General features: G+C 39.7%; 2 protein-coding genes across 11 annotated transcripts in view; one reads left to right on the top strand and one right to left on the bottom strand.

Annotated features, from left to right (window-relative positions):
- SDCCAG8 (SHH signaling and ciliogenesis regulator SDCCAG8) overlaps window positions 1–5,501 on the top strand; it is a 109,030-nt gene extending 103,529 nt beyond the window's left edge. For 3 of the 6 annotated variants that reach the window (XM_032102665.1, XM_032102666.1, XM_032102664.1), the window contains 2 exons: window positions 805–887; window positions 5,160–5,249. In XM_032102665.1, coding sequence (XP_031958556.1) covers window positions 805–855 — 51 coding nt within the window. In that variant the 3' untranslated portion in view covers window positions 856–887; window positions 5,160–5,249. Of the gene's footprint in view, window positions 1–804; window positions 888–5,159 lie in introns of those variants that run through there. The other 3 variants (XR_004238881.1, XM_032102662.1, XM_032102667.1) reach the window with 2 other exon arrangements.
- The window catches only part of AKT3 (AKT serine/threonine kinase 3), a 154,225-nt gene continuing 132,447 nt past the window's right edge, over window positions 4,483–26,260 (bottom strand). For 4 of the 5 annotated variants that reach the window (XM_032102669.1, XM_032102668.1, XM_032102670.1 and 1 more), the window contains 4 exons: window positions 25,933–26,147; window positions 23,167–23,254; window positions 13,926–14,028; window positions 6,706–11,881 (listed from right to left, as the gene is read on the bottom strand). In XM_032102669.1, the coding sequence (XP_031958560.1) occupies window positions 11,796–11,881; window positions 13,926–14,028; window positions 23,167–23,254; window positions 25,933–26,147 (492 nt within the window). In that variant the 3' untranslated portion in view covers window positions 6,706–11,795. Of the gene's footprint in view, window positions 11,882–13,925; window positions 14,029–23,166; window positions 23,255–25,932; window positions 26,148–26,260 lie in introns of all 5 variants that reach the window. The other variant, XR_004238882.1, reaches the window with a different exon arrangement.

Raw genomic sequence — 26,260 nt, 5'->3', positions numbered from 1 at the left:
GGCAAATTTTAGGGCAGCCATAGGGTTCTCTCTATAAGAGGAGTTAAGGAGGTGGTTGTTCCCAAAAGCAATTACAATTTCTGTTTTAAGAAAAGCACTCTTGGTAATGTGAACAGCCTTTACATGGTCCACAGGGATTTTGTTATTGATAACCTATTTTATCTGGAATTGATTGTGTTTTTATGGAGTTGGACAGAAGTACAAAAATCATACAAAAGAGGAAAAAAACATTCAGATAATACACTTCTATCGAGACTTGACTGGCAAAAGCTGCCTTCTTTATGTTCATTACAAGTTAATTGTGCTCCAGAGGATACTTTTAAAGTTGAGAACACTCCGAAAAGAAGAATGATATAAAACTTACTACAAAATGAGCCCTAAAAATCTATTTGCAGCCATTTAAAGCAATGGTGGTTCTCTGGGAATTGGAGTTCAGCCCAAAAGAGCTGCTTGGAACATCAGACAATTGTTTTAAGAAAACTAAAGAACAGTTCACCATAAATGGAAGCTCTTTGCAGAAAGATATATGTAGTTAGTACAGAAATAAATACTAAAACCAAGCAATTTCAGAGTCAGTGTTGATCAAAGGTGAAAATGACCTCATATTCCACATTTTTCTGTATTGTCCAACAGTTCTCCTTTATAATTAACCAAGTTTTTGGAGGGTTTTTTTGGTGGGGGGGGGGAAGGTGGAAGCAACCAACCATTGCCTAATCCTTTAAAGATTATGTAAAATACACTAACCTAAATGTGCTATTGTGTCTTGGAACATAAGCCTCTAGTAACTACAGTTGCATATTTCAGGAGAAAAAACGGGATGCAGATCTCAAACAGGACACAGATGGAATCAAGTAAAAACCTGGATGGATAAAGAGAAATGAGCAGAAGTACGTATTTTTTTCTATATCCTATATATAGAGTGGGGGAAGAGGAAAGGAGAGCAGGGCTAAAACTATTTGCAGATGTGAGTTGAATCTGGCAAACGCTTAAAGACAAAAGGAAGAAGGAAGTGTTTGAAACATTTTTGGGTTTGAAACTCTTGAAGCTTTTTGTGCTTTGTTTTTTTCTCTTAAAGCACTTAAAAATTTAAGGACAACCACTCCATAGCAAAGACAAGTTTACCTAACAGAATTTAAAAAAATATCTTAAATATGTAAATTATAGGGAAAGGGGGATGTACAACTCTTAGCAAGGTGGGAACTTCTAGAAGATCTCAGATTTAACCCAGGTACTTTTTGGTCTGGATAGGCTCTAGGTGTTTGCCTTTTGATTTGGAATTGGTTAGTTTTGTTGCTTCCAGTATTTTCTGTCTGGGGAAGCTTGAATCATCCCTATGTCTTCAGAAAGGCTGCAATTTGTTTTATAATAAATCATAACAGTTAGTGTCACATTGACAGAAACATTATCTAAATATTTGTATTTGGAGCAGTGGTGTCCAAGTTACGCTAGTGCAACATAGCTACAGCTGTTCCTACTGCCTTGTAAGAGTTACTAAACTTTCAAAGTTTAAAGGATTTAAAATTGCATCCTTTACTTGAATCTAGCTGACCTAGTCAACAAACCCTGACAACCCCTGAGCCTTGATAGGATTTGTTTTCAAAAGTCAGGTTACTTCCACTGTAGTTTTATTTCTAGTGTTACGTGTTTGCTGTATGGGGGGAAAGACAAACAGAAAAAAAAAAATTTCTTTAAATTCAGCTACATTCTGGTGTGTGGAGAGCCTGTTTTTCTTGGAAAACTCATTTGACATTGTAAAGAAAATTGTGGGTTTTAAAGTGAAGGAAAAGAAATCAAAAGAAGTACCTGATCCTGCTATAATGCTGCATTCCTTTACAGGCCACATGAGCTAAAAGGCTTTTAGAATCCTTGTTGAAGGAATAACCAAGACAAGTCCACCGCTTTTGAATACGTCTTTCTCATTCTTAGCAGTGAATTACATGCTTTTAAAATAACAATATTAAATCTCCTATTGCTGAAAAAAGCCCAGTGTTATTTCAGAATAACCATCTGCTTATGGCATGACGATGCTTGCATTGTAATTTTCATTTTCATAGAGCCAAAAAAGACCAGTATGATAATGTCCCGACCTCTGTGTATCAGACCGTTACACTAATATTTACTAGATGTCACTAATACTTAATAATGGGATACAGCATAACATATTCAGGACCTTGTAAAGGTAATCAAAATTTTAATTACGGGATTTACACCTCTCATTTTGAAAGTTTTTGGAACACTCAGGTCTGGAATTTCTACCTTTGAAAGTCTTTTGTATATTGGAACGCACCCCAAGGCAGGAGGTTAAGATACATCTAACTGCCCTCCTACATAGGTATGAAATACAGAATACTAAATAAATGTGCACAGAAAGCAAACAAACATCTAAACAGAGATTGCTGGAAACCTCAGCACCCCCCGCCAGGCATGAGTGTATTTGTGAGAGCTGGGATGCCTCTCCCTTGCAGAATCTGCCTTGGTGTCCATCAGTTTGACAGAAATAAGTATTTGTCCCAGTGGATAATCCCCTCACAGACCCTGGCTGCCAGAAGGGTTTGCTGGCCAGCTGAGCCAGTGAGAGCACAGACGAGTAGGATCTGCACCTTGAGGATTACCTCCAGCGAGGGCTGTCATCCTGTGCTGCTGCTCTGACTTCCCCACGAAGATGTCCTCCTGCAAGCCAGCCCCTCCCTGGCCATGAACCCGTGCTCTCCCTGTGCTCTCCTTATGGCTGAGCCACTAAAACTCTCTCCTCCCTCCTTACAGATGTCTTTGTCACAGTGAGCATGTCTGTGAGCTGATCACCCTTGTTCTAAAAGGAAGTTAAAATACACTCACCCGTGCCTGTGTTCCCATCCTCGCCCCAGTCGCTCAGCGGGAGGCACTGTCAGAATTATAGCTGTTCTGGAGCAGGGATTTTCTTTCCTTTCTTGTGTCAGCACAAATTTTCAGTGAGGTCCCAGCAGTTAATGTAGCAGTGCTCCCAAGTGCCCTGTTTGCTTTTTATTTTTTATTATATATTACAGAAGGGGGAGCCTTATTTCCAGCAAACAGGTGGGTCATCCATCTCTGCTGTCAAAAGTGATTGAGCTGATCCTTACATGGCCCTCAACCTCAGGAGACCTGAAGATTGCTTTGGTTATTGGGAGAGAGCTTTTGTTTTAGTGCAGTCTTAATGCACAAAGATAGTGCCGCTGCCAGGTGTTTGTAACAGCCAGTGACAGTGCACAGACAGGTTGGTGGATGCTGTTGTGGGGTTTTTTTTAAGCAGATGAAAATCTTTACTTCTGCTTAGATGGAGTTTAATCAGAAGTGATGCAAGTTAAACTAGGACAGGAAGGGATAAAGATAGACCTCTGTTTGATGTCTGACTGCACTGACATGAGACTTCAAGTATTCAGCTCCTCAGTGTTTGGGAGGAGCAGCTGTGGGAGTCCTGTGCATCCGAGTCCTGTGCATCCCATCCAGTGTCTGGTTACTGGACAAAGCTGGGCACCAACTGAGGAGCTGAGCCTGGCCCTCCTGAGAGTTCCACCTTGGGTTTTACAGCCATGCAGTGGAGGACTGAGGCACTGAAGCCACCTGAGTGCTTTCTAGTCAAACAGGAAGTCAGTGGCTTTTCTCTCCTCCCAGTATAGCTGGCAGGAATAAAGTAAACCAGTCAGGCATCTGTGGTTCCACTCCTACAGACCCTTCCAATTTGTACATCTAACACCCAACCACCCTGTTAAAGCAGATGCCACTGAGGTAGGAGGGAGTGTCTAGAGGAACTTGGGCACTGTGCACTGCAGAGGTCTGCACACTGAATACCAAAATATTCTTGGGAGGAGGAGAAACTAAGGCTGGAAAGGCCCCTACCTCTGACTATGCAGTAACCAACTCGTTTACCAATTACCTGGATGTGACAGTGACAGTTGTGCTCATTTCATTGGAGAACAGCACACCTTAAATGACAGCTTTAACACCTGGGCCCTTGGACAGTGGGCTACAGAGACTCTGCCAGGATTTGTGCTTGCTTTGTGAAGAGGTTCAGGTCAGGCTGGAGTCAGGAGGAGATTTGCCCACTTCATCAGTCAAGCTGAGGTTCTGCATCTCACAAAGCATTAACACTGGGTAACTGTGGTGTGGAAGGACACCCACAACAGAAATTTCCAGGAGACTTCTTCAGGAGTTGAGTGTTTGGGATCCTTTTAAGCTTCTGCCCATACTCTAATGCCAAGGGTCACTGCAGCACAGAGTAGGTTTCCTCCGGTTGTCACTACCCAGGCACTGACATGGAATTTAAGCCCCAAGGCTTTCCATTGCCATAATTCCTTGCACTGGTTGCAGACACAATTACAGCAGTTGGTGTTGGTGCATGTATTTTGGGGGGAAAATTACCATGTTAGTGTTTTTAATTCTTTAGTGAACTGCAGCTTCATGAATTTTTTTAAATTCAGCCTAACCAAGCAAGGGGGGAAGGAAAAAAAACAAAACCCTTCAGTCTTCTAATGCAAAACCAGCCAAAGTAGAAAGTTTATTTTTATTTCTGAGGTCATGTACATCTCTTAAATTCAATTTTTAGCACTGCAGTGGCTTAATTCGAGGTAGCTCCCCCAGCTCCAATCGTTTGATGTCTTGCTCAATTCAGTCCTTAAGTGCTACCGAGGAAGCACAAACAACAGCTATGCAAGAGCTTCAAAACTGCGAATTAGCCTTTCCACCAGAGGTTTCCTACGGGCACCAAGGCAACAGTTTCCTGTTTTGCTACAGCTGCCCACCCTAGACACACACTGAAAACATAGTAAACACCCTCTGGCAAAACCCTGCCGTCTTCTTCTTGGAAGGGAGAAGGGGCAGGATCTTAGACGTGCCCCAAAACAAGAGCTCACTTATTTACTGCTAAACAGGAGCCATGTCGAAAGCTCATGGAGATCCTGCTTTTCAGAAATCAGATGCCTCTTGTTCTTGCTACCTGTAAGACTTCTGAGCTTAGAAAGAGATGAGGACAGCAGGCCCACAGGAAGTGCAGGCTTTGAAACAGTACTTGTTTACTCTGCCTTTCTGCAGTCTTAACGAATTTTTATTTCTCTTCTAAGAACTTGCCTGCAGGCTGAAGTGACACAAATGAGAAACACAGGCACTGCCATACAGACTACCCATCTCTTCCTTTTATCTTTCAGGTCTGCTCTGCACCTGGCTGAAACTTGTCTGAGGTTCACCCAAAGACACCTCTGCAGAAAACAGGCACACTTGCTAGCTAATTTCAACTGGTTTCTATTTGGTTTTAACTACGGAATCACAAATATTTTGAAGCCTTACCAGCCTACCAAACTTTCTGGGATGACAGCTGAGACATTTCTGAAAAGACCAGGCTAGCAAGCCAGTTTTAACAGCTATTATGTGATGTGGATGTCAATAATTTGTACAATTTTTATAAAATGTTTTTATCTATTTTCATAGTTGAACATACATGTCTATATTATTTACAAACTGAAATATCAATAAACCTAATAGGATCTCTAGGTTCCTTGTTCTGTCCTTCTGAATTCAAGGGAAAGCATGTGCAGGGGGAGGAGGGAGAAGGGGGCTGTTTGCAAGTGCTACACATGTACACTGCCCTCCTTTTTACAAACTCAGTACCAGAGTATACCTGGGAACTTTCTTCAACAGGACATTTGTCACTTTTATCTAAAAAGTGAGAGTCCCAAAAACTACTTAATTAATCAGAAAAGCGTAAGAAGGTTGAGAAATACTCCACCTAATGTGGAGGAATTTCCATGGGTCAGGTTCCCCTTTAAAACATTCACTGAACAAAGCCTTTAAGAGAAAGGAGCCCTTGATTACTACCGAGGAGCCATTACAGGAGGTGCTAGGCTCCACACTGAAGCGGTGGAGCTGGACTTTTCCACCAGCACATATTCAGGGCACCAGCTGAACTTGGCTTCAAATTACTCAACTCAAAACATTTGGAAGGTACAGGTGGAGGGCTTTTTTTCTGGTTAACTGTGCACTCGTGTTTTTCAAGGTTACTACTCAAATACCCAACTGTTTCAGAAAGAATTTATCTGAATCTTTTGCTGTCTAGTGTGGTAGAAGCTACACACAGAAGAGGAAATTTCTACAGCTATTTTTTTCACTGTAGTTGGTAAAGGGGGGAAAAAAGCACAAAGAACAGTTCCCCAGCAATAAATCGACTTCAGCCAGCATGAACACGGAAAATGTAACAAAAATAAGAGTAACAACACATGCAATAAATTACCATTGGGTGTGGAACACAATCTTTCCTTCCCTTATATTTTAAGAATTATTAGTGGTATAGCCCTAACATCAAAGTGATTTTTCCTCCCTATTTCAATTTCCTGCCATATAAAACTGCCAAACACATCTGATCGCCTCCCTGAACAGCTTCACAGATATGACACTAAGTGTGCTGAGAAAGGCCTCAGGTCTTCAGGGACAAGAAGGGCTGCTGAAGGAAAGCCCTCTCCAGTCGAACTCGGGATTTTTCACAGTAATCAGGCTGACAGCTTTTTAAGTGTCACTACTTTATAGATGGTTACACAGTTAAGAATATACATTTATAAACATAGGAAAATGCAAACTTTAGAATTTATTTTTTATTATTTCACAGCATAAATCTGTGTTTAAATAGGAGACAGTGCCTATAGGTTACACATGCAAAGGAACTCAGGCACCTATTCCTGACACTTAGGCTTCACTGAGACCCTGGAGCACAGCGGGACCCTCAACCTTTCTGGACCTGCCTCACCTACCAGGTGGCTTCTGGTGGCCACATGCAGGGCTCCACTGCCAGCCACCCACGTGCATGTACAGCTCTGATTTCAACAAAGGGTCCTGGGCTGCCAGTATATATAGCTGGAAGTAGGTTTTTATACTCATCCCAGGCATAGGTGCAACTATTGTGTTGCTGGGAGTCTACAAGGAATAACTTCCCCTGCAGCAGATACTCTATAGCAATTAATGAGTCATTACAGCACCAGTTCTACCTGTCTCATATCCCTCCCCCCCTTCCCTTGCTTCTACTTAAGCACTAAATGCTTGGTTTTACAAAGTTTACAAGTATCAGACTGGACAATCAAATCCAGGTCAGCACACAGAGCGTGATTCCGCAACATGGGATGCAGCCTGACCAGATAGTCCTGTCACTGCTGCAGCTTTGTCCTGGTCAGTGACATCCTGGTATCACTGAACTAATGGATGGCTGTCTCCCTGATGCTCTTTCCTATTACAAGGTGGGGGAGGAAAAAAAAGGAGGAAAAAGGAAAAGGAAAAACCTGAGACCTGGATGAAGCACCTCTATTCCTGAGAAGCATTCACATCAGAGAACAGAAAACCCGGATGACCCCACTGCTTTAAGGACACTCAGCCCTCCAGATCGGCTGGTTGAAACGGCCCTGGACCAGCCTGTGGGCTTCAAAGAGTCCCATTCTGCAGTGCCCTGCTAAGCCCACCTTCCCTTTTTTCCCCTCTCCTTGCCCAAACATCACCTAGCTATGGGATATGAGGCCAAGAATTTCATCAGCTGAAAATCACTTAAATGGTGAATGTTCTGATAGGAGTGTGCCTTCAAATGTATAACCCAAATATACTTTTATAAGTGACATACACCTCATAGAGTTAACAGGAGCCACCTGTATGGAAACAGCCTCGGTCCAAAGCACAGATACATTTTGCTTAGTCATAAAAACTTTTTTTTTTTTACAATACTGTAACTGAATCATTTACAAGCTGAAACTGTTCACCCAGTATCTGAAATACGTCACAGAGAGTTACAGTTATCACTAGGACTTCACAGCAAATAAAACTTGTAACTAAACATGCACAGATCATTATATATACAGTGATAAAAAAATAATGATGTACATTTTCTTGTAAGAAGAAATTAAGTAAATTCTTTGTGCATTTCAGGATTGAAACATCTAACCTATATAAAATTACTTTAAAATATGAAGTAAGTATTTAAACCAAAACTTGAGAAATCTTTTCTAATCTGCAATATAGCCTTCTCATTACCATTTTTCTTTCTCTGACACAGAACAACTTAAGAATTTTATCCTCTAAGATATTTAATAGTAATGTGCAGATATAAAAAAATACGTCCTCTGTGGCAAGCTTGAACATATATATATATATATTTACAAACCTCCAGAACAAATTAGCATTAAAAAACACAGAAGTAGCAGATTGACATAGTGCTTTATTTAAGCTGTCTGTACGAAGGAAAATAATGTGCATCCCTATCATATACGTGTAAAAATACTAAGGATGTACAGTGTACAAAAACAGTTTCTTGTAGTTATTTCACATCCTTGTGGGTCATATACTTAAGGAAATAAACAGTTTAAGTATGACCAACAGTAATACGGTTTCTTGGGTTCGTAGTCGTGTCTGCTTAATATCCTTAACCATATGACTAGATCTTGCATGGATCTAATGAAAGAACTAGCAAGGTCAAGAAATGTCACAAACTCTAAAGCTACAGGGAGGTAATTCAATTACCAATTTAGAGGTTTTTATTTAAATAAATACTTTACATTTCATGCTTGCCTGTAATGCACTACCAGGAGCAAGATAAGGAAATTCTACTGTAGACAGTACAAACAGTAGCAGCAAAGTGTGTACATTGAGGTGTAATATATAGACCCTGCAGTTAGTAAGGAAAGACCTTACTTTTGTACTCTAGGAGAAGCACATGGCCCCTGCAAGAACAGTCAGCTTTAAGAAGCCACAAGTAAAGATGGAAAAAAAAGGTAAAACAATACTGGAATAAATGTTCTTTAAGCAACAGGAATGTACTGGAAGATGGGTTAGTGTGGAAAGCGAAGCTGTGTGCAAAACTGCCAAAATCCAAACAAGAAATGACCTAGTTCCTCCAAGATGGCTGCAGTACAAGAGGGCATACTGTATGTCATGGAAGTCAGTACAAGCTGGAGTCAAGCTCTGAAATGTACTGTGCTCAAAAGGCTCACCAAGACAACCAGCCACCACCTCCTGTCCAAATCCAACCACAACTGCAGACAGCAAAAGAAGAGCTTCAAAAGTTTCTCTCAGCACTGCTTGTCCATTTCTCTGTCATCTGTTTCTAACACTGGTAAGAGGGAATCCCCCAAGCCTGGGCAGCACAAGGTGGCTGCAGACTCTTTGCATCATAAACTCGATCACTGATGTTTCAGAAGGCAGACAATGCAATGCAAGCGATGTCTTAAAAGGTTTTCCAACAGTTCACTGACAGACCCTTCCTGCAAGCCGCGCACTACCTGGCTACGCAACGGAGAGCAAAGCACAGGGTGTCACTGCCACAAGGAGCCGCTGGCCAGAGTCACGGCCAGTCGGTCACTGGCTGGAGCTGCCCTGTGCCGAGAAACTTATTGCTGTTACAAGCTGCAAACACAGGGGAGAAAACACAGGCATGTAACACAGATTTTGAATCATCATAGTTTCAGTCTCTAAGTACAAGACCTTTGCAGAGAAGTAATTAATGCCCGTCTGTTAAGTACTTGGTTATTTCAGTCACTCACGCACTGTGTCAGTGTAGACACCTCTACACCACCAGTCCAGGACTGACCTGCAACGCATTTGCTGCTCTCTTTTCTCTCCGCACTGGGACAACATCTACATGTCTTTAGCGTTACAGGGTGACATAATGAAATCCTATGCAGTTAGAATATACATCATGATATATTTCTATCTGATTATCCATCCATTACTAAAGATAAAACACTAAACATGAAAAATTGTCTAAATTACTCTGCGTCTTTAGCTGCCTTGCTAAAATGCCCATCTACCCCTTGACCATCCCAGCACATGCACTGCCAGCAGTGGGCTTCATGCTTGGGCACTCAACTTTCCACATCAAGAGGCTAAGGCATCTTTGTAGGAACATCTCTCCTCTCAGACTCATCTACTCACTCACACAATGCAACCAGGAATACTCTGCAATATCACAGTCTTTGTGGGAGCTAACAAGAGCTGAATGCAGAGATACTTCCAATGATAATCCTATGGAGCCGGGGGTTCCCGATGTTGCCTGCAAGGGTGCGCGCACTCTGTCGCTGCGCCGCGTCACGCCCCAACTCCTAGCACCAACGGGTTTATTATTAAGATTATCATTGCTGAAGATCAAAGCTAAAGTTTATGCACATGTTCTGTTAGATACAGATCTTCGAAAATGGAAAGACGTTTCCCTATCAGTGGAGCATTTGTTGTGATGTTTGAAATTCAGTCAATCAGGTACCACGGTTACACGGAACTTGCTGGGTTTCGGGACTCTTTTGGTTGAGGGCAAATCTTCGTTGAGAACGGCTGATCTCAGAAATTTACTAATTTAATTGTTAAAATAAAGTGCTTTTCTTGTAATCACTGTGGTCTCGTTGTTCAAATGCAATTCCTTCATATAGAACAGACATTTTCTCTTGTGCTGTCAGGCTCTTACATTATGTTTATCCTAAATGGAGCACAAGATATAGCTTTTTTGTCTGTTCACTTTTAACCCTTTGGCACATGAGGTTGGAATTCCCCACCTCCACTGCCAAACGGTTAAAAGACAGTATTTCATTCACAAAAATCTGATTCTAAGCAGTATGTACAATTTCAGAGCCTTGTTAAAATTTCCACATGGGAGAAAAGTGCATTATTCCCTTCAGCTTGTACAGTCCTTCCATATATTACAAAATTAACTGCTATAAGCCTGTTCTAAGATGTAGCAGCATTTGCAAACATGACACATACAAACCTTATCTCTAAAAATAAATACTACCGCAGTATAACCAAAAAAAAAAAAAAAAAAAAGGAAAATAAAGAAGAAAAAAAGGAATATTCAGAGTTAAACACCTGGAGAGGAAGCTAATTCACAAACTCAAAATAAAAACAAGTAAGGCAAACACCTGTTTACCTTGGTGCACACATTTTGGTGAAAAGCAATACCATTATGCCTGTCTACATTCTTCAGCCATCAGAGGTGATGCATATCATGAAAGAGAAAAGCATGAGAAAGATGTTATCTGGTGCAAATTATAAGACCCCTTGAACAACTTCAACTGCTGCTTTTATGCCTTCATTTCTTGCATGTATAATGTTCGATTCTCCATGATTGCACATGAACCTGGAAGTTCTAAGTGGCAGGCTGGGTGAGCCCAGCCCTTCTGCTTCTTCTGTAGTATCCAACAGTAATTAAAAAATAATATATATATATATTTATATATATCAACAGTTTAAGTCCTTCTCTCAAACATTTCCCAAACAAGTTCCAGCCAGATGTTAATGACACAGACCTGCTTCAAGTAATGATATGCCTAACAGAGACCTTGCGTATGTACATCACCACCTCTACATTTCCTCATCCTAACCAGCACAAACAGATGCAAGAAAATGTTATCACCTAGTCTGTTTAGACTAATTACAATTTTGATTCATCTTCTGGAAGAAGATAAACTGGACCAACACGGCTTTTGTTTAGCCTCCACTGTGAGGAAAAATAGATGACTACTTGTTCACAAAGTGTACAATGCTGAAGTCAAGTCATCTACCTTCAAAGAACTGTTAGTAACTTCTTGATGTTGCTATTATACTGAGACTGTGGGCAGCAGCAACAGCAGGAGAGCAGAGTAGAGAGATTCTCATATGTCATGCAAAACCAGAACGGATTTTAGGTAGGTTTGGGAAAGAAACTTGTTCAATTTGGAATGGTCTCTGAAAGTGCCCCTGCTATCATAGTAGTATCTAGTACTGGTGGTGATGTTCAGGAATCATTTTCAGTGATAAACCTAAGATGACAGTGAAGCAGCAGAACAAAAGAGTTATTCTCGTCCACTTGCAGAGTAGGAAAACTGAGGGAAATGTGGCCGCCTCTCATTGTCCATGCAGTCCATGCCATCCTCGTCATCTGTGTTAAGGAAAAAGTTCAAAATATCACTATATTTGCAATAAAATTTTATTATTCACCTGATATGCAATACATCTTTCAGGGTTCAATGCTGAGGTTAAAGGCTCAAGTTGAAGTAAGACTTTAGTTAAGCACATAAGCTTATGTTCACACAGCAGAGTGATACTCACTGAAAGGACATCATGCCCAAAAGTCACTCTTTATTTTAGGCTGGGTTGATTGGTTGGTTCATTTTATTCTGACTATCACCTGAGAACTTCAATCACTACTACCCCTTCTAGGCTAATCCAAACATGCCAGCATACCCGGCCTCTGGCAGCACAGAAGCCGAGTGCCAATTGAGGCAGCCAGTTTCCATCATTTCTTGAGCTGAGCTCAGGAAATTACAGTCTTACTGTAAATATGTTTAAATATTCCTCCATTTTGAAGTGAGTTAAAAGGAAAAACAGCTGCAAAATGAACAATTCATACAGGCTCTATGTGTTTCAATGCTTAGATATTATTTTTAGTAAATTACTTATTTTTACAGTATTTACTGGGATTAGAAGAAATATGGAATAAGCCAAATTCATAAATATTTTTATTTACATAATTCCTCCAGTGCCAATGGAAAGCAGGCACCAGATGTTACCTAACTCCGAGAATTTGGATGTACATTCTCACATGGCTTTTTAACAGAGCTTATTCTTAAAGACTCCTGCTGAGACTGTTATTCTAACAATGTATTTATATGCAACCTTTCAGAATTTTGTGTCTTTTGTATCTTCATATATTCTACACATAAAAACTAGAGTTAATGCAGATCTGATATCGAATCAACAGACCCCAAGTTAATCCAAATTTTAGTGCAATTTGTTGAAGTTACAAAGATGAACAAATTGTTATCACGATAGATGGGAGAAGAAAGGGTTCTTTTTTCACAGCAGAAAGACTTAAAATCACTTAAATTATGGATTTTGAGCAACCCAGTCTGGTGGAAGGTGCCCCTGCCCAAGGCAGGGGGATTGGAACCAGATGGACTTTAAGGTCCCTTCCAATCCAAACCACTCTATGCTTCTATGACTGTGTTCAAACACTAAAAATGCAAAATCCAGAAAATACTCTAGATCTATTTATGAACAGAAAACTGCAGCTAACCTGGGAGTCCCAAAACATCAAAAAATGAGCTTGCTTTATGAAAAGCTAAGCAACCATAACTACACCCTTTATTGTCTACTTTTGTGATCCTCCTTTCTCAGCCTCCAATATAAAGAAACAAACAAAACCCCAAATATCCCCATTTAGAAAGAAAATTCATTCACAAACTCAGGAGCAAGATTGTAACTGCTCTGGCTTGGTAAGTAACTGTAAAGCCCTGGCTTGGCTGATCAGATCATGATTCTTGTGTGAAACAGAAGATGACAAAAACACAAACTACAGTGAATTCACATTCACTCTAATAAAGAAATTGTGCAAGGTCCAGTGCCATGGTTACATCCATATTAACACCTTCTTTAAGAGCTCTGCTGAAGCAAAGGACTTGATAGGAAATTTAATTTTCAAGTAATTAAGGTTTTTTTTCAAAGTATTGTCTTCAAGGTATTTCAAAACATGCCTATGTTACTAAAGCTACACAGCCCACTGAAGCCCCCAGCACTGTCCACATGCCTAAAGAAGGGTCCATGTTCCAAGTACTTTGCTGAACTGGGACCCTGACTGTCAACCAGTAAACACTTGAAGCTGGTGTCTTCTTGTATTTAACAACAAACAAAAAAAACCCCAAACCAACAAACAAAGAAAAAACCCCAAACAAAATCAACACCAAAAAGCCCACACCAAAAATGCCCCCAAAACCCAACCCAGAGTGATCTAATATTCTAAGCTTTGTAATTATTGCATCTTAAAAATAAAGCTGTCATTGAGAGTTACTCTTACACACTTCCATATGAAGACTTTTATTAGTAACAGTGAGAACAGCTTTCCTATTCAAACAGAAAAAACCTTGCACACAGCTTTATTACAAACATTGCTGTTATGTCATGCTTATGCATCATTTCCGACTTACATTTTTCAGGCGGTGTTATTGTAATAGTCTGAGCTGTAAATTCTTCATCAAAATACCTGGTGTCTGTCTCAGATGTCACTTGAGGTTTAAAAGGAGGTACAAGCTGAAAGGCACCAAGAAACAAAACAAAATTACTACACCTCAAAGCAGCCAAATTACTATCAGGAAAACAAGTAAGTTCTTTTCCCTTCACCCCAGATCAAACAAGGAGGTCTGTGGAGAGGCAGCTGGGTCTCTAACTTCCACTAAGAGATAGAACCCATTAGAGTCAATCCCAAAAATACCCATTCAGAATCCAGTTAATAGCACAATGCAGCTAAATTCAAAGTATCACTCTCACATGACTTGCAGATAAATTGAGCTGCATAAAGATAATTACCTAGAAACTCTTCAGGCCAATTTAATTACCCGCAGAGCTGCCAGGCAAAGGCATCTCTAGATACTTCACCACAACTGGGTGGTATAAACAGCTAAGAAGAAAAAGACTACACAGAAAGCATAATAAGCATGGTTTGGGGTTTTCGTTTCCAGTGGTAAGGCCTTCATCTGAATGTACCTTTAGAAGAAATTACATGATGTGAAAATAAATTTTACATTTGAAAAAAGGCCAGTTCAGGCTTAAGGGAGTTGCTGCATCTAAACCTGCCTACCGCTTCCACAGCACAGTGTGGGATTTCCCAACAGCAAATCAGTAGGAGCCACTGACAGTCTGCAGGCAGGACTCCCTTGCCCCTCTTTTGAACCAGCCTTGCTATCCACCTTCTCCACCAGAAGAACTGGTAGTAAATTTTTACTGGAAGGCATATCGAGTATGGAATATCACACTGCATGCTGCCAGTCCAAAAACAATGCAGCAGTTTAGTATGTATGATATTGCAAATTGTGTGTGTGTGTGTGGTGTGACAATGTCCTTGTTTGGGCCTTTGGTGCTACCTCCTCATGTGCGATGTAAAACACACCCTGAGAGTACGTGTAATTGATTTTCCTTTCAGTACAACAGCTTATATCCTGGCTGACTGATATTACCAACTTGCGTGTGGTTTTCACTAGTTTCATGTTCTCTCTCTCCTCGACTCCAGAACACTAACAGCAAAAAATTAACTTGTTCATTCACTCCACAGCAAAGAAGGAGGAACTGCTGCTGAACTCCCTCCTTTCCCCAAGTTCTATGCACTAGATGCATAGATGTACATGATCTGTACATAGTAAGAGACTGATTTTATCTGATCCAGATCTTCAGTAAGTGCAAGCAATTATTAAGTAAAACCAAATCTATCACTTCATATACTTAACAGTACAATAAATCTGATTAATATTTTTACAAAACTAAGTTCAGCTTTCCCTTACATTGTCCTGAATGGAAAACATACAACAGCAGAGAGGTATTTTGAAGTAGAAGTTCAGGGCATTGTAGAATAAATGCTGAAGGAGCTAACATATATAAACACAACATCAGAAGAATCATCCAGGTATAAATCAAGTTACATCCAATGTTTATAAACAAAGTATTCCATTTTATTGCACAGATTCCTTCAATTTTTGAAAATTATTTTTATATGCATCCAGGCTATCCCAAACAATTCTCCACTGTTAAAGCAGATTTCCAAAGTTGTACATCTCTCCAGCAATGCAGCCACACAATTCCTAAAAAGAGTTATTTGAGTTATTCCAGTGCAACATCCCACATTGTCATTTTATTGTAATTTTTCTATCTGAAAAAAGAACAGTCAAAAAAACCCCAAACTGAAAACACCAACCAAAACACACAACAAAAAACACCCAAACCAAACCAAAAACCAAACCAAAAACCAAAAAACCAACAAAAAAACCCCCAAAACCAAACCAGAACCAAAGCAGAGCCAAGACAAAAGAAACAAGCCTACACAAGATTACAGGAAGCAAAATACTGTATTCTAGTCAAGCCTAACTGTACATCACATCCTTTTAAAAAGACATTTTCACAGATCTTAGCAATAAATTCAGTATGAAAAAAATTTGTAAGATAACAGGTTTATAATAATTTTACTACTTCTACTACTTCCTTGATTGGAATACATTTTAATGGGCAGAAACAGAAAATGCCATTTCACAAAAAAATAAAACTTTTCATTTGAAAATAATGAAAATACAAGCTCAGGAAAAATTTTCTTCTTTCTCAAGTCAAGGACAAGAAGCAATGTCTTTTCAATGGTGCAGCACACATCTGCAGTAGAACAAACTACTCCTGCTGTGAAGTACACCAGAGACCTTTCATGCTACAACCACTTTGCAAAGAGAAGGAGCAAACTCTCACTTCAGTCTGTAACAACTGTGAGTCAGGTTCAAGTCATTAATGAAACACAAAAGGTATGGCAAGGTAAGGTCATTGTATGTAGCAGTGTATGGCTGTGCTGCTGGAGAGGAAAAGGAAAATGCATCAGATGACAAGTTTCTTTCTCAAAAACTTACAAGCTAACTACTGGTTTATCCAGGGATTTGTTATATCTTTTTTTTTAATCCACTGAGATGAACAAGCCTCACTACGACTTTAAATCCTCCCCTTGTTCTCTCCATCTACCTGAAATAGTAATGGTTATGGAAAATACTTTGAAAACATTGTTTTAAGAAGGGAAGCACAGTGCTAAATTGCTCTTAAGGAACAAATAATTACAATAATAATTTTAATCAGGTATGAAAAGCACCGTTAAAACAAAACTCATTAAGTTGGTGCTCCGACTCAATGCTCAGCAGCAAGGCTCATTACAAAACTGTTTATCAATAACATCCAATAAGTCCGCTGATGAAAGTTTCAGTGATGACAGAAGTTCAGCTGTCTGGGGAAGTGAAACAAGTAGAAGACAAGAAACTCCACACTGTAACTAAAAGGGAGGGACCTGATGCAAATTTATGTCAATGGTTTTAGGATTCATCTATCTTACAGCAGTATCTTTCATATCTGGACATTAAAGACATTTGGAAACTTCACTGGCTGCAAAAACAAACTCTCCAGCCATGTGGCTCTCCACAATAGTGTGCACTGGGTTTTATCCAGGCTGTGCCCTTGTTTACAGCCATGATCCCCTAAAACTTTTGGAAAAGTGGAATCGGTAGCTGAGATTGAGAAGCATAGATACAGCTGAACAGAGAGTCAGTGAGGTTTCTTGAATCTTTCCATACACTTTGTCTCCTTCCCTCACAGCTTCACCTCCACCTCCCACACAGCTGTGTGGACAGACAGAACTGGGGATTGCTCCTTTCCATCTGTTCTACCTCACCTACACCAAACCCACTGGGGCTAAAGTCTTTTGGACATCCCACTCCAGACTCCTGAGCTGACACCAAAGTACCACCTCCCCTTCCCTGAGTAAATTCTTGGCAATCATTTTTCTGGAGGGGTGTCTCCTTTGTCCATTAGTTGTCAGACTTCATTTAAAACCAGAAAGCAAAATGTCCACAAATTTCAGCTGTAGTGAAAACACTAGAAAGACAAATAAGGTGCGAATGCTGCAGAGATAAACGCTTAGATTGACACTCCAGAAGCTTCTTCATACATCACAAGGAAGACTGAAGCTGAGGTTTAATGATAAAGATTAATACACCCAACATTAAGAACCACTCTGATGATTACAACATGAAGATGCCACTCTACAGCCAGCGACATTTCACATTTGGTGCACAAGGAAATAGTATCCAGGTGCTGCTCACTTCTGGCCTGAGAAGTCAGAAGTCCAAGAGTGATGTGAGCACCAGAAGGCACATCCAGTAACCTGTGTCCAAAAGGAGTAAGATAAGCTTTTGTTAAGTACAGGCCTTGTCAGTCTGCAAGAGAATCGCACTGCTTGGTCCTGGCTGCCAAATTTTAGTGTGGGATAATTTTCTTCCTTTAGCAGCCTCGATTCAGAAAAATGCTCCAACCAGACAGGGAACTGCACCTCCTGACAATCTACTCTGTAGAGCAGAAATACAGATTTTCTGGATTTATGCATTACACACACACATATGCATAGATATGCATGTGCCTGTACAAATAAATAAATAAAAGTCTAAATTCAGTGTGAGTTAAGTGACTTAAAGATTTTGTGTTCAAGACAAAAATCCAATTTCATATCCATCTGTCAAGCTGAATCTGCCCTGGCCATTTCAAAGGCTTGATGTTAGAAATGACAGCAGAAGCAATATCTTAGTGTCTTCATTATCTCCAGTGAGTGGCATTTCCATTTGGCATCCATTGAGAGCAGTGTGTGAGAAACACCACAGTTTTTCCACAGTTCAAGTCCTAGAAAATTTGACACCCATCTCCTAGAGGAAGGAAAGGGGCAGGCACAGTATTTGACTGTTTTAGGTACACTGAGATGTACAGGCTTGATTCTACGCCTTGAACTTTCTCACACTTAGTGAAGAACTACATAAATACCTCAGTATGAAGGAAAATACGTAACCCTTCTTGCTCAAAGAGAATTTACCAGGAATCACTTGTCTTGGTGCTGTACAGAAATGGGTGAAGCTACTTCAAAGTAACCATGATGCACTCAATCTGCCAAATGAGAAGTATGATGCTTAAGAACATCAATCTCCTTTTAATTTAAATGGGATTTTCACAGAATCACAGATTACGCTGAGTTGGAAAGGACCACAAACATCATCATGTACAACTCCTGGCCCTGCACAGCACCACTCCCAAGAGCCACACCATGTGCCTGAAAGCGTTGTCCAAACACTTATTGAACTCTGTCAGGCTTGGTGCTGTGACCACTTCCCTGGGGAGCCTGTTCTAGGGTCCAACCACCCTCTGGGTGTAGAACCTTTCCCTAATATCCAACCTAAACCTCCCCTGACACAACTTCAGGCCATTCCACTACCATAAGGATCCCACTGACCAACAGACTGCAGCTGAATCATGCTGAATAGACGGGAGGAATACCTGTCCATGCCCCTCAAACTAGAGTTAGCACCTGGGGGAAAGAGGGTAATTTGACTTGAACTTCAAGCCAGTTAATAAGCATTCCTGTAGGGACTGGTTCATCCCCATACCTGGCCCCAAAGCAGGCAGCTTGCTACCCAGCAAGCAGCCACAGCACAGCCAGGAATTGGGAATACCCCACGGACACTGCATGTGGTGATCCTAGGCAGGGGGAGGAAAAGGAGCTGGAATTTCAGTGGTGGAAGGACATACAACACAAGCCCACAAGCAAACAGGTTTCAGTAGAGAGTTTTATCCACGGATAAACTGTTTTCCAAGTGATACAATGCTGTTACCATGGACAGAGAGAAACCACAAACCTCCAGGACTACAGCAATTTTGTAGATTCAGAATCAGACACCCTTATGTATATTTTCCTTCCTGTAAATTCAAGCAGCTGGGGGAAGGGTGGCAATCAACCTCTAGGTCTGCCCATATAATTTAAGGTATCAGTGGAAACACAATGAAAGTATCAGACTGGCTGTTGTCTGATCTTTCTACAACTTTGCATGGCAACAACACAAAAGCAACCAATGAGGGTAATTTCTGCAGTTTTTGTGGCAGTGCAGATAATTGTACAAAAACAGTATGATTCAAATAGCAATAACCTAAATCCAAATGGTGGTATTTTCCTATTTCCCTCCCACCCTTTCCTTTCAAAATCTGATACACAGAAATACTTAAATGTGCATTTAAGATCATAGTTATACTGCAGATTTTGCCAGGCCTGAACCCAGGACTTAGATCATGGGATTTCATCATTTGCTGTGTTTGTGTCTTCAGTAAACCAAGGTAGCCACAGCTGAAGGGTAAGGAACAGCTTCTTGCAGCTGTCAGACTTCCTGCTGAAAGCCACTGCCTCCACACTGGGACAGGTGCCTCCAAAAGCACCACGCGCAGCAAAGCCAGGCCTCCCCACTTCAAGCATTGCTGCCACTTGTCCCTGCTCCCTTCCCAGCACCAACAAATTCACTTGTTGGCACTTCCTAATTTTCTTCAGGAACAACCAGAGGTATTACCACCAATCAGAACACGTATCTCAGCCCAAATTTCCACATGGTCTCTCTCATCTTTCATCCATATTATATGCAGGAGGAAAAACAGGCCTCACTACAAGGTCTGGACCTCCTCCGCCATGAGGCTACCGAGTGCTTCAAGGTTCAAGCCTGAAGACATACCCAAATTTCGATCTTTTAAGTAATGCCCATGTGCTTTTTGTTCAGTGAAAGACCCTAAACAGAACATCTGACAACTTTAGTGTATTTCTGCTACCCAAATAAAAATATGCCAAAGCAATTCTTATATAAGAAACAGAGAAATTTATAAAAGCTTCCTGATTCTACCTAAAAATAAAACAAATATTTTATTTAGTACGTGGGCTTTTGAAGTCTTTAGAGTTTGCCAAACTATTCAATTTCTCATACTCAGGCAGAGAGATAAAAACTCATCAGGGCTGAGATGATCACAGGAAGAACCTGGCACAGGCTGCTCTCCTTCATATGCCCTCATGGTTTTTCTGCCAAAAATAAATACATCAGATCACAAATGCTAACTACTATACATTTTTCATTTAAAGGCAACGACCTTCTCTGCTCCAGTGTGCCATACAATATTTTTTTTTATCATTATGTAGTACCACTTTAGGTTAACGAGTTAGCAGTATCAGAAACCTAATAATTCCATTTGACCATTTGGATCCATTTGACCTGACAGAGCTGTGGTCTGTCACATGAAATACATGAAATAGTTTACAGATATATAATTCTGTTTCTAATCACACCAGTAAAGTGATAACCTAGTAAAATGATAAAATCAGAGGCACAGGAGCACAGTGTGCACATGTACAAAACTATCACCCAGCAACTACTCAGAATACACATGATTTTTTGGTTTCCATTACTCTGAAAGAACTTCAGTTCTTTCATTTCTAACAGAAACACACCCCTGAAATGCAGCCAGAAAATTACAGTGCCATGGTGCATAAAACTCAGGCAAAATTACTGTGAAATATTTTTACTATGCAAATAATTATATCCACTATCAATTTCATCAAGTGACCCTACTGCTGAAGACTCAACATCCAACAATAAACAGCAACACAAGCAAGCACAGAATAAACCTAATTGAAAATCAAATTTATTAGATGCTCTGAGTTATTTTAGAATACCAAAATACCTTAAAAATATTCATAAAAGCATTCTAATGAATATACTTGATGAAAGTTCATTAACCTTATTATTATGTTTGAGGGTTATATTTCAGAGCACAGCTCTGAAGTCTGCAGAGTGTAAGACTGTGTGTGCAGAAGGAACAACTGGTTATTTTAACCAGGCAGACAAATGGCTTTGTAAGGAACAAATAGGAACAAAACAATTTTTAATTAGACAGAAAAGCATATTGTCAGAAGTAATTTCCATGACTTATTTTTCCATAAAGGACACACTGTGTGGCAATACTGCACAAAAGCAATTCCTATGATCCTTGAAGTTAATTGTTCAAGTGAGGAAATTCAGTTGATGTTTTACCAGCAAATTTAGTTTCTTAAAGCAAGTGTCCAGAGTAAACAAAGAATGACTAGAGTTTCTCTAGTTATAATACTCCAATAAGCCATATCCACTTCCATGAGCATAAAAGCAAAGTGTCGGCATTTATATATTTTTACATAATTATATAAAAAATTATTCTTTTAAATCTGCAAAATGCCTCCTTTTATTTTAATAGCTCAGAAAAAGATCTTGACTGAAACACATTTGCCATGTTCATTTGGAAAGAATCAAAGCAATTAGGAGTATTTATATATTCTTAACTACATAAGATGCTGAACACAGTATAGAATTGAAAGTTCTATTTCTAATGTAAGATAATTAAGAAATGTTTTTCAAGGGAGCAAGAATAATGTAACACCTTTTTTTTTTCTCACCCACTCCTAGCACTTTGCAATCCTATTGATTTTAGTGGGGTTTCTTTTTACTCTAGAAAGGTCCTCAAATTTTATTTTTAGATTTTTCCTCACCCACTCCTAGCACTTTGCAATCCTATTGATTTTAGTGGGGTTTCTTTTTACTCTAGAAAGGTCCTCAAATTTTATTTTTAGACTTTTTCCTCAAAGTGCTTCTCTACAATGTCCTTACGTAACCAACCAGTGGTTGAGCTCATAAAGTAACCTGATTAATACACTTGCTCTGATAATTTATTGTAGAGTTTCTTGAAAACTTGTGATACTGCCAGGGAAAAATCACACTTGTACCAAGTAACTTCAGAGTACCATATTTTGTATCATCATATACAGGCTTTTATTTCAATTCCGGTATTTGTCAGAGAAGTTACCACACCAACAACCACACATTTTTGAAATTCCAGTTCAACAACAACTGAAAAAACAGTTTGTATTACTGACATTGTAGCATAAACATATTCTGCTCAGTCGTATGTCTTCCATTTTCCTTTTATTTGAACAAAGCAAAAAAAAAAAGGAGAAAAAACTATCTTTTAAAATTACGCAGCTCAACTGGCAGATTAACAATGTAAAACAGTTGGGGAAAAAAGAAAAGTCTTTATCAAAATAGAAGGGGTTTATAGCAACAAGTAAATTCTTACAGAAATACTGAGATAAAATCAGTTTCTGTATATAAAACAACTTAAGTTGAATTGAGTTTCACTCCCAAGTAAGATAATTTTCTAAAATCATTCCCAAAGTGTTGATCATTACAGGAACAGGACTGGGTCTGGAGAAAACTGTTCCAGTTGAATTCCCAGCACTTGCTTTCTCCACAAGCTGTTTTGGCTCAGTGTTGTAATGCTATTTTAATTTTCTTAGCTATCTCTTTAAAACTAAGTTCGAAAAAGGTTTCTACTTATACACAAACAATCAGAAAGTAGATTTTTGCTATGAGTTCCTTATGATCACTTAATTTCCCTTTTTCATAAAACAATTTTTCACTAAAAGGCAGAAATAAAATGACAATTCAGGATAAACTGTATTACATTTTTCACATTATCTTGAGTCATACATCTACTTTTCTCTTGAAAGCCCAGGAAGAAAAATGAAAAGGGAAGAATTTGGACATTTACATTATAAAAGGTTTGGGTTGGTTTGCAAAATTTATTTCTGGTGAACTGACAAATTATTACTGAAAACACAAAGACTAGGTAAGTAAACCTTGTTCAGAATAATTATTCAATTGTATTAACACAAAAAAGTGGCAAAGAAAAAATTACTAACTCCAGAAAACAGCAGTCTATGACTACCAGTTGAAACCACCTTGCAGAAGCCAGATTATTCAATGCCATATAAAGACATACCTTTTTATCATATACATCTTGCCAGTTTACTCCAGCAAAGAAACTATGACGCATGATTTCTTTTGCATCATCTGGGCCTCCACCAAGTCTAAAGAGAGTGGGGGAAAAAACAACATATATTAAACTTTTATAGAGAGATCGAAGTATTGCTATGGTTGGAAAAGTGACCATTTCTTTTTGACTGTCTGGGAAATATTCTCACCCAATTAACATGCAATTTTCACCCTTTTAATATGAATTCTGATGATCTCGAGGGAAGACGTGATAGTGGTAGTATCCATGCCATGGTCTGTTCTTTTTGACTATTCCAACTACACTGTTCGTTACTGCCCATGATGAGCTTCATTAGTAATTCATTAACTTTAAAAACATACTTAAGTTTAGTTTGCTTGAAAGACCAACTAATGCCCTGGCACTATTAAAAACCCAAACTAACCCAATAATGCTGATATAAAACTTTGCCAAGGATGTGCCAGGCACTGAATCAGTAATGACTTGTGCATCATTTTTATACAGTGCTTACTGCTGTTGCATCTGGGTGCTGTAACAATTAACCAATTACCATAAAATAGTCTCAATCTGAGTCAATTAGTATAAATTAATAAATTGTAGGCCTGCTGAGAAGGTTATTTAAAGGCCACTGTAAATAACCACACTACTCACTGTGGCCCACAGTTTGCCAAAGCCAGACTCTGTCTGGTAAATCATCTTAGGAAGTGGATTTCACCTACTTTGGGTGCACTTGCCCAAAGTGGTTTGAGCTCACAGAAGTGGTCACTGCTGCCAAAAGAGGAGTGTCCAGTGTCCTGCCCATACCTCTCCTCTCTCACTTGGCTCTGTAGCATCATTCCCACTTGGTGACTGTGAGCAGAGTCAGCTCCCTAACCTGGAGAAAAACTAACCCTGCCATGAGAAAAGAAGAGAGAACTGGCCATTTTTTGTTGCATTAGCAAGTCCACTTTGACTCGACAAGTTTAGTCAGCTCCCTTGAGCTGCTGCTGTTGGTTGAGAAAGAACCACACATTCAGTGATGGGAACCTCTACCCTTCTCTACAGCACATCAACTTTCAGGACTGCTTAGCTCTCATCCAACTTCTCCCTGAGACTGGGGATCCTGCTGCCCTAACAGAAGGAAGCTGCAGCAGAAAAAAAATCTACTCTTAACTAAATAAGCAGAGCATACGTGTAAATGTTAACAAGAAGAGTGACAAAAACAGTGCGTGTTTCATTAAAAGGAACTGCTAAAGATATAAAGACAAATTCTAAAGGCAAGCATTTAAGTAAGATAAATTCCTCTCTAAAGCATTTATTGTAAGGAGGAATAATTTCCACAACCAAGGAAAAACGTCTGTTTTGGTATTACCCTGCTGCCAAATTTCAAAAATATTCTGGACTACTACGTCAGTCTTGCAATAACTGAGTGCAAAGTTATTCTAATTTTCAAGCTGTATTCCTCCTTGTTTCTCAACTACTCATTGTAAAATTCTCTACATCTTGGCAAAAAATGGCAGTTAGCCTTCAGTCTCCAGACTTCTCTCAATATCTTCTAGCTGCTCACAAAAAAGCTGAGTTGTGTAAATCTCTGTGTTCCTCCCCTATTTAGCATTAGCTATCACAAGAACTTGAATATAAATAAGCTTCTAAATATAAGTCTGTAATAAACACTACTGTCTGCAAAGATTAATTACAAGGAAGCATCTTTCCAATTTTAAAGGTTAATATATTTGATGGGTCAGATTGTTTGGAGGTTAAAAAGCATTAGGAGTTGCTACAGAAACAAAGTTCTACTCTACTCTGCCTGTATTTGGCTGGCTGGTCACAGTTTGCTTTTCCTGCATACACTGAGCTCAGCTGGAGCAGACAAGCTCACCACTTGTGCTGTCCTGCCTGCTGCACCCGGCTGCATCCAGGCAAATGCCTTGGAGAAACACAACAACCAGTCCTGCCCTGAGTGCCTGCAGGCAATGCCCACTACTCAAAACTTCTTGAGAACCAGCGTCTGAAGGAGCACTAGGAAAGAGAGGCAGACAATGTCTGCAGCCCTAAAACATCCTAGGAGACAAGAATGACAAAGATATTGGGGGAAAAAATGGTATCTATAGACAAATCCCACTGATTTACAAAGAGATTTGTCTTAGAGCCAGGACACTGCTGGTCCAGTACTGGAGCCACTGGAAAATGGCTCTCCTAGGGAACAATCCCAGAGGGAAAAGCCCACCACAAAAGGGCACAGACAGCAGCTGGGTGATGCTTTCAAACTACTCACTTTAAAAATTTTCACTTCCGTTGTATTCTTTAACAATTTACTAGTTTAATGGTCTAACATGTGATTTATTTATGTGCCCTAATAAATGTAGCTGTGGCTATCTATGCATCTCTCCTGCTATGATCACCAAGAACAAGTGCTACAGTCCCCATGAGACACTGCAGTCAGCTCAGGGTTAAGTTACAATTGGAAAAACAATTGAGAGCTTTCCCTTTGTTCCAGTACACATTCTAAACTTGAAGAGATCCCTGTGTTTGCTGTGAATGATTAAAAAAGTTTGTCTTCCACAAGCTTTTCTTCCTTTTGCTGGTTAAGTCCATTTTGTAAATCATTGCTGGACTGAAAAAATGGAAATCTGAGACTGTATGCCTGTGTATGACCCTTTCCTGTGATTGACAGCTCCTTCAGCCAGGAAGACTAGGCACCACGGACCTATTTTTACATTACCCAGCACAATCAGAGCATTTATTATGCCTGTACAACCAATTAATTTCACTTACCGCTTATTTGGATCCTTTATCAGTAGGCCTGATAGTAATGATTTTGCATCTGCAGACAGAGTTCGAGGAAATTTTATGTCCTCCATCAGTATCAGTTCAAACAGTTTCTCATGATCTTGGTTGTAGAAGGGTAATCTCCCACACATCATCTCATACATGACAACTCCTAATCCCCACCAGTCCACTGCACGACCATAGTCATTATCTTCTAACACCTGAGACAGAAACCAAAAGCACCTGTGAGACATAAACTATTTCATACATCATCATTTCAGTCTGTTTGATGCATCTCTATAGGAATGTGTTTCTGAGACTTGATTTTCACAGT

The sequence above is a fragment of the Corvus moneduloides genome, chromosome 3, assembly GCF_009650955.1.
Source record: "Corvus moneduloides isolate bCorMon1 chromosome 3, bCorMon1.pri, whole genome shotgun sequence".
In the NCBI taxonomy this organism is placed as follows: Eukaryota; Metazoa; Chordata; class Aves; order Passeriformes; family Corvidae; genus Corvus; species Corvus moneduloides.
The sequence above is the reverse complement of the archived record's forward strand: the minus strand, read 5'-3'. Positions and strand labels throughout refer to the sequence as shown.